Source organism: Peromyscus leucopus, chromosome 3 (assembly GCF_004664715.2).
Source record: "Peromyscus leucopus breed LL Stock chromosome 3, UCI_PerLeu_2.1, whole genome shotgun sequence".
In the NCBI taxonomy this organism is placed as follows: domain Eukaryota; kingdom Metazoa; phylum Chordata; class Mammalia; order Rodentia; family Cricetidae; genus Peromyscus; species Peromyscus leucopus.
Window position 1 is genome coordinate 148,273,076 of NC_051065.1, and position 14,728 is coordinate 148,287,803.

Below are 14,728 nucleotides of genomic sequence, written 5' to 3' on the forward strand. Positions count from 1 at the left end.
GTGCTGGGATTAAAGGCGTGCGCCACCACTGCCCGGCATAAAAATAAACTTAATGAGTTATCTAGTGATGGGGAAGTGGGATAATATTGTCAATGACGTTTAATTATTTATTTTTGTTTTATGTGCATTGGTGTTTTGTCTACATTTATGTCTGTGTGAGGGTGTCAGATCTTGGAGTTACAGACAGTTGTGAGCTGTCACGTGGGTGCTGGGAATTGAATCCGGGTCCTGGAAGAGCTCTTAACCACTGAGCCATCTCTCCAGCGCCGAATATTGTCAATGATTTTTTTTTAAAGATTTATTTATTTATTATGTATACAGCATGTATGACTGCAGGCCAGAAGAGGGCACCAGATCTCATTACAGATGGTTGTGAGCCACCATGTGGGTGCTGGGAATTGAACTCAGGACCTCGGGAAGAGCAATCAGTGCTCTTAACCTCTGAGCCATCTCTCCAGCCTGTGTCAATGATTTAAATATGACCCATTTTTATACCAGGAAGGGAATTGGATTTTATATTATCATTAAATTTTTTTTAGATTTATTATGCTTATGAGTGTTTTGCTTGCATGTACATCTTTGTACCGTGTGCATGCCTGTTGCCCACATGTGACACCCTTTCATAAGAGGGTATTGAGTGGAACTGGAGTTATAGATGGTTGTGAGCCAGCATGTGGATGCTGGGATTAAACTCAGGTCTTCTTTAATAACATGTCAACTGTTGAGCCATCTTTACTGCACCTAAGAATTGGAATTTTAACAAAAGGGATGAAACAGTGAAGCTAGAAATAGGCAGTCAGATTAAGTGTATTCCTAGACAGAATTAATACAATATTAATATAGGGAAATTGTAATGGAAGTAAGCTGTGTGCCCTGTTGTGCTGCCAGCTTCCCCAGGGAAGATGGAGAAATCTTTCTGGAGGATGTCCATATTTTTAGTGGTATACCAGCAGGGAGAAGGCATAGTATTTCTCCTCTGTTTTTGTTTGAAGAAGGGTTACTGGGGCTGGCCTTAAATTCTCTGTGCAGCTAAGGATGACACTGAGTTCCTGAGTCTCCTCCCTCCACCCCCTCAAAGTACTCAGGTTAGCTGGAAGTGTCTCTCTCCACTTCTTGTTTGTTTAGTTAGCATAAAACTACATTTATTTGTGAAATCTAGAAATCTGTATGATTTCATCAATCTCATGTGTATTTTCTTTTCCATCTAGATAAAATTTTATATTTAAATAATCCAGAAAAGGAAGAGCAAGCAGATCGAGATGTGTAGCTCCGTGGCTGCCAAGCTGTGGTTTTTGACAGATCGACGAATCAGAGAAGACTATCCGCAAAAAGAGATCCTACGAGCTCTGAAGGCCAAATGTTGTGAGGAAGAATTGGACTTTAGGGCTGTAGTGATGGACGAGGTGGTGCTAACAGTTGAGCAAGGAAATCTGGGTAAGACTATACAAGTGCTCTTTCAGATTTTGTTTAGAATGCTGTGAGTTGAAATTCTGGAATAATGAGAAGTGAAGTCATAACAGCCTTATCATAAGTGCCATCACTCACAGGAAGTCTGTTTACAGAGACAAGAGCACCAGTATTTCCTAAATTATAGTATGTATGGAAGAGTGGAAAAGAAACTAGAATAAAAACTTTCTAGTTTTATGAATATTTAGCTATCTGCCAGGCATGGTGGCACATGCTTTTAATTCCTGTCTCTTTCTTTTTCTCGAGACAGGGTTTCTCTGTGGAGCCCTTGCTGTCTTGGCTCTATAGACCAGGCTGGCCTCTGCCTCCCCCAATGCTGGGATTAAAGGAGTGTGCCACCACTGTCTAGCTGAGAAACCCTGTCTCAAAAAAATAATACAAAACAACAACAAAAAGGATTTGACTCAGCTGGTGATACATGTATTTCTAGTGTTTCACGTGTGTTCAGAAAATAGCCTGGGCATGGTAGTGGTGGCTCATTAGAGTTGAGGCCAGAGTTCAAGGACAGTATGAGCTACAGAATAAGAAAGAACCTATCCCTACAAACAAAAATAAATATAATAAATAAATGAACCAGTTGGTAGCCTTTGGTTTTCTAACCTTTAAAAATGTTAAGTAACAAAAATTTGGGGGGTAGACTTGGGCATCACTCTGATGGTTAGTGTTGTCAGCTTCACAGGATCTAGAATTTTCCAGGAGATGTGCTTCTGTGCATTTCTGTGAGGTGTCTTAACTAGGTTAGTTCATCTGGCAAAGCCCACACTAACCATGGGCAGGCCATTCCTTGGGCAGGGATCCTTCATTAATGGACCTCTTATGGATCCAGACATTTTTAGTCTTGTACACTTTTAATATTTTTAGATTATTTTATTTTATGTGCATGGGTGTTTTGTCTACATGTATATATGTGTACCATGTGCATGCCTGGTGCCTGCGGAGGTCAGAAGAGTGCATTGGATTCCATGTTGGTGCTGGAAATTGAACCCTGGTCCTCTGCAAGAGCAACAAGTGTCCTTCACTGCTGAGCCATCTCTCCAGCCTTTTATACTATATTAAATGCCATCCTCTTGTAGCGAGGTAATGAAACAGCTTTCACAGAACTCTTTTCTCTCTCTCTCTCTTTTTTTTAAATTAGAAATAATGTTCTTCAGGATTTTCTCCTTTGGAACATTTTCCTCATTATATGCCTAATTCAGGATTTTTTCCTTTGGAACATTTTCCTCATTATATGCCTAATTGCAAAGCAACAAAACAAAAAACTATAGTGTAACCCTAAACGAGTTGGTTGGCTCAACTGGCCTGTGGGTTTCTGTCCTTGGGCTGCCAGTTTTATATTTTCCCTGCTTATCTCTTAGTTTTACTGACTGTGGTTTGGACTTCAGGCTCCCTGATTCATTTCAAAGCCACCCCGTTTGATAGCAAGTCTCCTTGTTTTCAAAATTGGCATACTTGGGTCAAACTCTTGTGTCAGCTGACCTGTAAGGAGAAAGGGAATGAAAACAACCTTCATCAAACAAGTGGTTGATTTCCATTCTGCTTGTTTATAATGTGGGATATTGTAGACCAGGCCACCTCATTTCTGCTTGCTTATAATGTGGGATATTGTAGACCAGGCTGCCCTGAAACATCTGACCCCCTACTTCACCCCTCAGTGCTGAGATTAGTGGCATGAGGTACCTCTTGTGGCCCTCCTAGATGTAATTTATATGGTATATTTTTTTATGAGTTTTCTGCTCTGAAATGGCACCTGACATTAATTTGAGGAAAAGTCATAGTTATTATTTATAATACTTCTGTTTATTTTTCAGTTACATGTACTTTATGCTACATATGAATTACACTTCTTGTTGCCATCCTGTAGTTTTTAGATAATCTTTCTTTAAAAAAAAAAAAAAAGAAAAGAAAATTACTTTTTATTTTTGGATGATTGCCATGATTATCAAGTTCTGAGATTAATTTCTCTGCTAAGTCCAGTGTAGTGAAGTTTCTATCAAAGACTTTTTTAAATTAGTGTTTTCCATATGTACAACTTTTTGTTTGTTTCTGCCTGTTCCTGCATGCTTTCTGCTTTTTCCATAGAAAGTCTTATACTGGGGCTGGATTGATGGCTCAGTAGTTAAGAGCTCTTCCAGAGGACTTGAGTTCAGTTCCCAGCACCCACATGGCAGCTCACAACTGTCTGTAACCCCAGTTCCAGGGGATCTGACACCTTCACACCAATGCACATAAAATAAAGTTAAATTATTTAAAAAGAAAGGAAGTCTTATACTGTCAGTCATAGTGCTTTCACTCTAGCCTAGGCTGACTTGGAACTCTGTGTAGCTCAAATTGGCCTAAAAGTTGTGGAGATTCTCCTGTCTTAGACTCCCATGTGCTGGGGTCACAGGTGTGAGCTACTGTACCCAGCTTCCTAGTGTTTGAAAATCTGACACTCTGTGGTACCTGACTCTGGTTCTGATGCTTGTTTGCTTTCTTCAGACTATTTTTTTATCCTTCTATTGGTGTACTAAAATACTCCAGCCAAGATCCTCAACTTCAGGGAGAAGTGGGCTTATTTTTAGCCTGCTGTTCAGTACAGCTTTGGAGGCAAGTCAAGGCAGGAACTTGAAATTGCTAGTGGTATTCACAGTCACAGGTAGAGTGAATGAATGGATGCTGAAGTTGTCCTTTGTTCTGAGAGTGAATCCAATCCACCTGGCAGTTCCATCACACCAGGAAGCAGGGAGAAGGGACCTGGTGACCCCTCCCTTTCCTTTTAAGAGGTCATGTACAACAGCAAGAAGCGATGCCTCCTTGGGCCTATAGCCCAAGGCCATGGGCAGAGCAAATGCCACTGCACTGTCCCTTATTGAGACTCTTACCAGGTGAATCTAGGTTATTAGTATTTGTCTGAAGGTGAAAATTATGTAGAAATTCATCTTCAGATTTTATGATTGTCATCTCATTCTTTAGTGGTGAGCTTCTAATCCCCTTTCATGCCAGGGAGAAGTTAAAAAGTTGAGGTATGGGTTATGAGCAGACGGTACCCAGTGTGAGCACCTGAAAGGGCAGTGTGAACTCATTAGTTTAGAAAATGTTACTTTGTGTTCTTACTTTTTTGCTGTCAGCCATATTTTTATATTTATACTAATACAAATCATAGTTGAGGCACATGACCTGTTCCTGTTTTTGTTTGTGATTTCTGGCTCTAACTTGTACCCACAGTATATTTTTTATAGAATGAAAAGTTGTTCAGGAAAGGATTAATCATGACATTTCTTAAACCATTTTAAGAAGGAAGTGAGAATAAAATCTCTAGTGTAATTTTAAGTGATGGGAGACATTTATGTTAAAGAATATGCAAAAGTCTTGATTTTTTTTTAAAAAAAGGTATGAATTAGATGACCGTGGAGAAAAGTAATAGTACGCAGGGTGGTGGGTGGAAGGTAAAATGTATCTTGACGTTTTATATTTGAGTGTTTTAAGCAACATGTACTATTTTAAAATCAAAAGATTTTAAGGAGTAATTCATATAAAAATCTTTCCTGTATTGCTTATTGCCTTCTTAAATTCAATTTAAAAATTCATCATAGAAGCAGATGAACTCAAAAACTCACACAAAACACAAAGTAGAAAGAAAATTGCATGGAGTACAGTGTTGAAATTTCCTGTTCTACTTTATTTTTACTTTGTTGCCTGTCCTATGGAAGTCAGCCCAGTCATTTACTCTTTCAGAAATTTTGTATTTATATATGTGCAAATAAACTTATTCTCAAATGTCCCCTTAATAGTTCATTATATATTTGCTTTTTCATTTCTGAATGTAAATATATTATGCCATCTCTTTAAATGGTAGTGTATATTATACTGGTGTGTATAATTTAGTTAATAAGTCAGTTGAGATTTTTGCTTTTCTTAGAGAAGAATGTCTCTATTCTGGTCTAGTATTAACAACACAATGCATTTGATTTTGAGATATAAACTTTGGTATTTTATTTTAATTTATTTATTTTGGTTTTTTGAGACAATGTTTCTCTGTGTCACCTGACTGTCCTGGAACTCACTCTGTAGACTAGGCTAGTCTGAAACTCACAGATTGGCCTCTCCCTCCCAAGTGCTGGGATTAAAGGTGTGCATCAACACTGCCTGGCTTGTTTTGGTATTGTATTGTTCCTTTATATTATTATTACTTTTTTTACATTTAAAAATATTATTTAGATTTGAGATTATAATATAATCACATTATTCCTTTTTCTCTTTCCTCCCTCCAAACCCTCATATCCTTGATCTTTCAAATTCATGCCCTCTTTTCATTAAGTATTGGTACATGAATTGTGTGTGTGTGTGTACATACATATTCCTAAATACATAAAATACAACCTGCTCAGTCTATATAATGCTAACTTGTATGTTTCTTTAGTATTGACCATTGGTATTGGGAAACTAGTGTGCTCTTTCTTGGGAAAGACTATTTTTCTGGCTCTCAGCATTCCTTAGTTGCCTGTAATTCTTTGTTTAGGGTTGAGGCCTCTTGGGCTTTCTCCTGTCCACATTAGCATGTCTGTTGCTATTGCCCTTATTCAGCTCATGTTTAAACAGTCATGTTGATGAAACTTAATGGGTGTAGCTTCTGACATTACTAGGAGACACAGTCTTACAGCAAACTCCTTGATCCTTTGACTCTTAAAATCTCATGGTCCCCTCACAGTGATCCCTGAGTCTTAAATTAAGTGCTGCAGAGTTGTTTGTAGATATGTCCATTGTGATTGAGCGCCACAACTCTTTTAATTTGATTGGTTGTGGTTTTCTATAATGGTCTGTCTGTTGCAAAGAAAGAGAAGTTCACTTATCTGTGGGTGTAGAGACAAGGATTTATAAATTATTGTTAGGGATTATGCTGACTTAGTATATATAGACTGTAGGTTGTCCTGCAAGACCCATGAGTTCACTAGCCCTGGGTAGTTGGCTAGGTTTCTGATACTAGGAATGACTTCCCCTTTGTTGAGTGGACCTTAAGTTTAGCTAGAGAGCTGTCAGTTACCACCAAATTATACATGACACTACTGCACTCTTAGCATTATTGTGCTATGCTAGTCATTGTTGTTCATAGGTGTCATATCTGGGTAGAACTGTTTTGCTTCTCATCCTTTGGAAGCTTGCACGACACCTTCTGGTATAATGGAAGTTGGTCCTCAGGGAGGAAGCTTTCAGGTCTGTTCCAGTTCAGGAGCCTCTTGACCCTGTCTTGGTGTCTTCAGCAATAGGGAATTACTTGTACCTCTAGGAAGCAACCAACAGCAGTAGCAATAGCCTGTAGTGATTTTGGGTCTCTTGGACAACCCTGGCTGACAACTCAGAAGAGGGCTTCTCATGTCTGGCGTTGGGCTTTTTATTAGGTGGTCTTTGGCTCTAGGAGGGAGCATTGTCAGCCCAGATAAGAAAATTTTATTTAAACTATATATGTGTATTTATACCTAAACACATGTATCCTATAGGTTTTTCTTGATCACTAATAGTATGATTCCTTATGGCATTTTCAAACATCCTTAACCATTATTCCCCTCCCCTCTCTTTCTACTGTGACTGTCTTCCTTCTTCCCTGATTAGAGCCCCATCTTGTTTTTCCCATGCCCCTGATGCAGTTGTCTATACTCTGCTATTCCCCACTTTATTGCTCCCTACCCCACCCTCTACTCTGGCAGTGAGCCCTTTTTTACTTTCCTGGTTTCTTGTGGTTACTCTGGAAAATGTAGTCACATTTGGATTTGGAGCTGGAAGATTTGGAGCTGGAAGGCTCAGCTAAGAGAGAAGATGCAATGTTTTCTCAATATGATCTTTCTTAGTTTCATTATTTTCTCACAAAGTTCATGATTTCATTTTTGTTTTTTACTGCAGAAAAGCATTCCACAGTGTACATATACCACATTTTCATTAACTGTTTGTTGGTTGAAGGACATTCGGGTTATTTCCATTTTCTAACTATTGTTTCGTTATTTTCCTAATTGGTAGGGACAGTGAACATCTTTGTTGTTGTTTCGTGGTTCCATCAGAGTTTTTGGATAGTTTTTTCTATTTTGTGAAGAATGAGATGGGGATTTTGGTTGGAATTACATTGAATCTAACTTTTTTTAAATTATAAATAAATTACATAAAAGAACTTACAAAGAAAAACTAGGACCTCATTCTCTAGTCCTGGCCTTGAACTCCTAGAGATTCTTCTGCCTCAGTCTCATAAGTGATAGAATTGCTGGATTGAGCCACCATGTCCTCTTTTGTGTTGCATACTCCTTCCAGTGGTTTTAACTTCTTTATTATTATTTTTTTTCAGGTCTACGGATCAATGGAGAGCTAATCTCTGCCTACCCACAGGTGGTGGTAGTCAGAGTTCCAACCCCATGGGTGCAGAGTGATAGTGATATCACTGTTTTGCGCCACCTAGAGAAGATGGGGTGCCGATTGATGAACCGACCTCAAGCTATCTTGAACTGTGTTAATAAATTCTGGACATTTCAAGAGTTAGCAGGCCATGGTGTACCTCTGCCAGATACTTTTTCTTATGGTGAGATCACAAATGAGAATGTATAATTGAGGGGGAGGGGGCCTAGAGAGATGACTCAGCAGGTAGTCATCTTGTGAAGAGTGCTTGCTTCACAAACATGAGAATCTGAGTTCAGATCTCTGGCACTCACGTAAAAGATGGGTATAGTCATGTGTCCTGTAACCACACTGCTGTGGATGGTGGACAGGAAGATCACTGGGTGTTGCTGGTTGTCAGCTCCACTTTCAGTGAGAGACCCTATCTTGGGGAATAAAGCACTTTCTAGTGCTAGACCAAGACACCTAGCATCCTTCTGACGTACACATACGTTAATCACACACACACAGAGAAACATAGTAAAGTGTTTAGTATTCCATATTTAACTGGTAGAATAAATAACTGATGCTAACTATAATGTTTAAACAAGTATATCTCTATTCCAATAAAACTTTCTTGTAAAATCAAACAGTAGGCCAGAAATTAGCCCACAGGCCTTGGGTTTGAGGTAAAAGACAGCTGTTCAGTATTTCTATTTTATGTCTTTGTTATCATTTTCATACTCTTTAAGAAAATGACCTCATTAAAGAAGATGGGCAGTATGCTTTAAAGTAGCACTCAACTGTTCTCTGACAAAGGGTCATTTTAAGTCAGTTTGATGTGCATTAATACTAAAGTGAAATATAGTAATTTATACAGCCAATAAACTGAAAAAGTTTCCAATCCTTTTGGACTTGATCACCTGCCAATAACAAATGTGCCACAAGAGGCACATTTTGAGTAACACTGCTATAAATATTATCATGCTAATTTTCTGCCCTTCCATTTGAAAAAGAATGATGCTTTTCTTTTCTTTTCTTTTTTGTTAATATTTTGTTTGTTCGAGACTGTTGGCCTTGAACTTGCTGTGTAGATCAGGCATTCTTCAAATCCTCCAGCCTTTCTTTCTTTAGTGCTAGAATTACAGGATTGTGCCACCACACCCAGCTTTCTACAAAAATAATAGTTTTCTACAAAAGCATTTCTTCAAATAATGTTCAATAGAATACTTGGAAATTTAATGAGGTTTTAAAATGAATTCCTTATCTTACTATAAAGAACAGAACCCCATATGTGTGCGTTTATATAATTACTGCTTTTAGTATTTACACAGGACAAAATTAGTGTGAATCACTTAAAGGCTGATTTTCTAATGCTCTTGGGGTTTTAGTTTGGGAAGGAGAAAAGGGCTCACTAGCCAGTAAATTGTACCTTTAATGGTGAGGGATTAAAATTTTATAAGTGGATAATCTTAATTCAGTAAATTGCAAATTGTTCCTATTGTACTGGTGTCCCTAGGCCTTTTTCTGTCTTAGTTTTTTCTGTGATCGTACTGATTGTTTTTACACGTACAGACCGTTCCCCTCAGTTTGCTGCTCTGTCATTTTCTTCTGAGCAGTGGAAACAGTAAGACGCAAGTAAGGGTGGCCAGGCATGGAATGAATGTGTCTTTAGTCCCAGCACTCGGGAGGCAGAGGCGGGCGGTTCTCTTTACATAGCGAGTTCCAGGACAGTCAGGGCTACATAGAGAAACCCAGTTTCGAATAACCAAAAAACAAAACAAAGCAAAAAAAACTCCACAAAACAAAAAGCAAAACTATACTGGACCTAGTGGTACAGGCCAGTAATCCCAGCTACACAGGAGGTGGAGGCAGGGGAATCACATGTTAAAGCACAGCTTGGACTACAGAGTGAGTTCAGGGCCAGTTTGGCACCTTAGTGAAACTTTGTCTAGAGTAAGAAATGAAAAGAGGGCTGGAGATAGAGCTCAGTTGATCTTTGGGTGCTTAGCATAAATGAGACTGTGGGTTAAATCCTTGCTGCTGCAAACAGAAGCACTGACACTAGAACCGATGTGCCCATGGGATACAACAGAGGACTCAGACTCATTTAGTACAGCCGTCTGACTCTCACAGAAAGGATGGCCAGAACGTGCATTGGAGAAAAGACAGACCATTGCCTGCTGGGAAATCTAGATAGCCACAAGTAGAAGAAACTAAATCTATCTCACCCTGCAGAAAAATCATTTCAGAAGTGATCAGAATCTTAGTGTGAGACCTGAAACCATGTAACCACTAGAGGAAAACACTTTAAAATATAGGTGTAGATAATTAATCTCTCTCTCTCTCTCTCTCTCTCTCTACACACACACACACACACACACACACACACACACACACACACACACCCGTACCCATGTAGTTCTTAAATTTTTAAAATTATTTTATGTGTATGGGTGTTTTATCTGCATGTCTGTCTGGGCACCAGGTGAGTGATGTTTGTGGAGACCAGAAATGGGTGTTGGATCCTCTACAGCTAGAGTTTTGGACAGTTGAGAACTGTTGTGTGGGTGCTGGGAATTGAACTAGGTCATCATGAAGAGTAGCTAGGGCTTTTAACTACTGAGCCACCTCTCTAGCCCCCAAAGGTGCTGTTTTCAATAGGTAGTCATTTATACGTAATTTCTTCAAGACAAACAGAAATTAGCCATCAGTCTTTTGCTTTCACCTCCCTTGTCCTGTGCTTTAAAATTGGTCCCAGCATACTTTTGCTATTAGTCTTAAATTTATTTTGTCCTCACCAGGTGGCCATGAAAACTTTGCTAAAATGATTGATGAAGCAGAAGTGCTGGAGTTCCCAATGGTGGTGAAGAACACTCGGGGTCATAGAGGTGCGTAAAATTTGTGGATGTGCTACATAGTTTGAAATTGCTTTTGCAAATTAACAATTTAAGAGCAACCAACAAGTGTTTGAGACCACAAACATGTAAAAGATTTCTACAAGTTCACTTTGGTGAGATGCAGTTTCTGTTTAGAGGTTATGGTAGAGATAAAACATGCATGACTAGATCTCAAGTTAATGTTTCATTTCAGCTATGCATAGTCTCTTAATTTTCTTAACACAAACTCATTTGGCACTCTCCAAGGCACAGTGAAATTAAAAGCATTTTAAATCTTAAAATATATTTTTCTGTCCTGAGTGCAACTTTAGATTGTAAAAAAATGAAACTTAGTTGGCTGAACTTTGAGTCTTCAAGTTACATACCTGTATCATAAAACTGAGGTTAGGGATTTGTGCAGAGAGTTAACCATGGTCCTGAGTTATCAGCCAGACCTAACAAGAAAGACTGGCACAGCAATTAGGTTGCTTTGCACCTTTAACCTTGGTTCAACAAATCAGACAGCTGGCTAGTCTGTCCTTGTGAACTAGACTGCTTTTCTAGGAATAGTTTATCTTAAAAACCATTAGCAAGGCATCTGGTCTAATCTAAAGCTACTTTGAAGCTAGTACCACTTAATTGTGTTCAAGAAACCTTTGACTTTATATCTTCCGAAGGACCTGGGTTCAATTCCCAGCACCCACATGCAGCTCACAGCAGTCGATTACTCCAGTTCCAAAGTATCTGACACCTTCACACAAACATACATGCAGGCAAAACTCCAGTGACCATAAAAAAAAAAAAATTAAAAAAAAACACATACCTCCATTGGAATAAAAATAGAGCAAGGAACAGATTGGAGAATTCAGAAACAAATTAAGTCTATGATACTGCTATGTTAGTGTATTGTAATCATAGAATGTTAATATGTAATAATTTATGTGTATTTTAACTCAGAGGAAAAGGGTTTGCTAAAGAATGAGGTTAACATTGGCTAATCTTTGGAGGAATACAATGTAGCTCCTCTTTCTCATAAACCCAAATGGAATAGTTAGCCACAAGAATTTGTTTGGGGAAATAATAGATGACTATTAAGTTTGACCCCATATATTTTTCACATTGTCTTACTAATCATAATTAAAGCACTTTAGTCAATAGTTATAGCAAAGAATACTTCAAAAACATACAAGTATAATTGCTTCTAAAAGAGTATATGGAACCCAAGAATGTGTATTTATCACTATCCACAATTTCATGACTTGCATGTGTTGTATATTTTTATTCTTTTTAAATCCTAGGCAAAGCTGTTTTCTTGGCACGAGATAAACATCATTTAGCTGATCTAAGCCATCTTATTCGGCATGAAGCTCCATATCTGTTCCAGAAATACATTCAAGAGTCTCATGGAAGGGATGTGCGAGTCATTGTTGTGGGAGGTCGCGTTGTTGGCACCATGTTACGTTGTTCGACAGATGGAAGGATGCAAAGCAATTGTTCACTAGGTAAAGACAAATGCAGAACCTTTCTGTTGGTATATAAAGTGAACGTGCTTTCCACATGGAAATTGTAGCCCTACTGTCATTGTTGGTTTTCTCCTTATTGAATTAGATTTCACTGATTATGAATTTACTTTATTTTTTGTGATAACTTAAATTTTTCCATTTCTGTTCAAGCTTTTCATGCTTGTGTATATTGTATTTAGCATATTCCTCATACACAGCCACTTTTATTTTCCTTGCCTCTCTCTTCTTCCATTGGTCCCCTTGTCACCTTAGGACCTCTGCAGGAGCAACAAGTGTTTTTAACTACTGAGCCATCAAAGTGGGCCTTGTCACATCATCCAGTGCTGGGATTAAAGGCATGTGATTGATCCCACACCTCGCTACCATTCCTCCTGTTAACTTGGATTTTAATAAGCTCTACAAGTTCTAGAAATTTTCTGTTGTTCGTTATAAAGTGTTTTTTGTTTGTTTGATTTGGTCTTTGGACACGGGTTTTTCTGTGTAACCCTGGCTGTCCTGGAACTCACTCTGTAGATAAGGCTGGCCTTTAACTCTCAGAAATCCATCTGCCTCTGCCTCCTAAGTCCTGGGATTAAATGTGTGCACCACCACCACCTGGCTGTGTGTGTGTGTGTGTGTGTGTGTGTGTGTGTGTGTGTGTGTGTGTGTTTTATCTGTGCACCATGTGCCCACAGAGGCCTGAAAAGGGTATTGGATCCCCTAGAGATGCAGTTACAGTTGTGAGCTACTATGTGGGTGCTGGGAATCCAGGCTCTGTCAGAGCAATCAGTGTTCCCAACTGCTGAGTCATCTCTCCAGTGTCTCCTCCCCATTGCTCTCTTTGTTACCTCCTATCCTCCATCTATTTATTATTCTTCTGGAAGATTTATTTTCTGATTTAATTCCCAGATTTTCCACTTTGTTTAATGATTTCGTTTTAAGTTTTTTGTCTGTGCTTTAAAAATACTCCCTATATTTGATTAATTCTGCTTTTCTTTTGGTTGTTTGTTTTTTGTTGTTCTGAGACAGGGTCTTGATGGATAGCTCAGGCTGGCCTTGAACTCTCCTCCTGCCTCAGCCTCTAGACTGCCTTTCACCACACCCTGCTCCTCTGATTGAACTTTCACAAACGACTGTAAATTTTGGGATATTCAATCACACTGTGAACTCCGAGTTTACATTTGCATTAATTAAATAAAATCAGCCTTGGAGGTTAGGAGGAGGAGCTAGCAACTAGTTGACAGAAAGTAATCAGAGTCAGGGGTGTCTGGAAGATGGACAGAGAAATGCACAGGAAGTAGTAGGGAGGGTCTTTACATGGAATGGTCTTTTTTGGTTTGGTGGAGTGAAAGGTTGCTCTCTTTCTGAGATAGCAGTGAAGAGGGAAGGTCAGTTGTTCCTCAACCTCTCTGAGCTAGCGGGTTTTCACCCTAGGCTCTGACTCCTGAGTATTATTGGTAAATAGAACAATAGAGGTTTAGTTAAAACTACATTTGGTGGCAGCGGCAGGAGGCAGATCCAGCAGAACATGAAAGTGACTTCAGAGACACAGTGACTGCTGAAACAGCAGTAGATTCAGGTTCGACACTGTGCCAATGGAAAAACAACCATGCTGTCCTTCATTTCCTCTGTGGAATGTTGAGTTGCTGATCAGTTTTGTTTTAGCTTCAGAAAAATCTTTTTGACTGGGTGGTGGTGGTGCAAGCCTTTAATTCCACTACTTCAGAGGCAGGTGGATCTCTGATTTCAAGGCTAGCCTTGTCTGAGTTCAGGACAGCCAGAGCTTCACAGGGAAACCCTGTCTTGAAAAACAAAAAACAAAACAGAAATTAAAAAAAAAAAAAAAACCTTTTTATTATTGTTGTTGAACTTGAATTTATTTAGGGTATTCTTTCTTGTATTAGGTATTTATCTTGTCACACCTGGGCTTATTCAGATTTGTTGGGTTTTTTTTTTTTTTTTTTTTTTTTTTTTTTTGAGCATGTATTGCTTTAGTCTTCCAGCTGTTGGGAAACCATACTGGTTCCTGTACTCTTCTTATCTTTCCAGCCTCTGGGTAATGAGGACTCAGCTTCATTTGCCTATCTACTTTGGCCATTATGCACGACATTCCTGTGGATGTTCAGAGCTGCTACACCCAAAGTCTTGCCAGGCTTCTCTATTTGCTTTCTAGTCTTCTTGAAGCTAGTTTCCCACATGAGGATGCTCTTGTGTTTTCTTACTCTCACTCTATGCTAACAAAGCTCATTCCTTACCTATATGTTTGGCTAGTGATATGAAGACTCAGAAGCCTTTTTCTTAGGAATAGAACCCATAAAGAAAGAGTGCCATATTTGGATTGCCATATTCCCAGTATGTACCCCATCCCTTGTCCCTGTTTTGTGTCTGTATTAAATAAATTATTTTTGAGACAGAGTCTCACTATGAAGCCTTGACTAGCCTGGAACTTGCTCTGAATTCCAGGCTGCTTCAAACTCACAAATTCGCTAGGCTTCTCTACTTGCTATATATAAAACCAGCTGGTGGACTGGGGAGATGGCTCAGTGG

General features: G+C 39.0%; 1 protein-coding gene across 2 annotated transcripts in view; it reads left to right on the forward strand.

Annotated features, from left to right (window-relative positions):
* The window catches only part of Rimklb (ribosomal modification protein rimK like family member B), a 43,425-nt gene that overhangs the window by 15,997 nt on the left and 12,700 nt on the right, over positions 1 to 14,728 (forward strand). For both annotated transcript variants that reach the window (XM_028857814.2, XM_037204169.1), the window contains exons 2-5: positions 1,209 to 1,434; positions 7,775 to 8,005; positions 10,605 to 10,691; positions 11,978 to 12,181. In XM_028857814.2, the coding sequence (XP_028713647.1) occupies positions 1,260 to 1,434; positions 7,775 to 8,005; positions 10,605 to 10,691; positions 11,978 to 12,181 (697 nt within the window). In that variant the 5' untranslated portion in view covers positions 1,209 to 1,259. The remainder of the gene's footprint in view (positions 1 to 1,208; positions 1,435 to 7,774; positions 8,006 to 10,604; positions 10,692 to 11,977; positions 12,182 to 14,728) is intronic.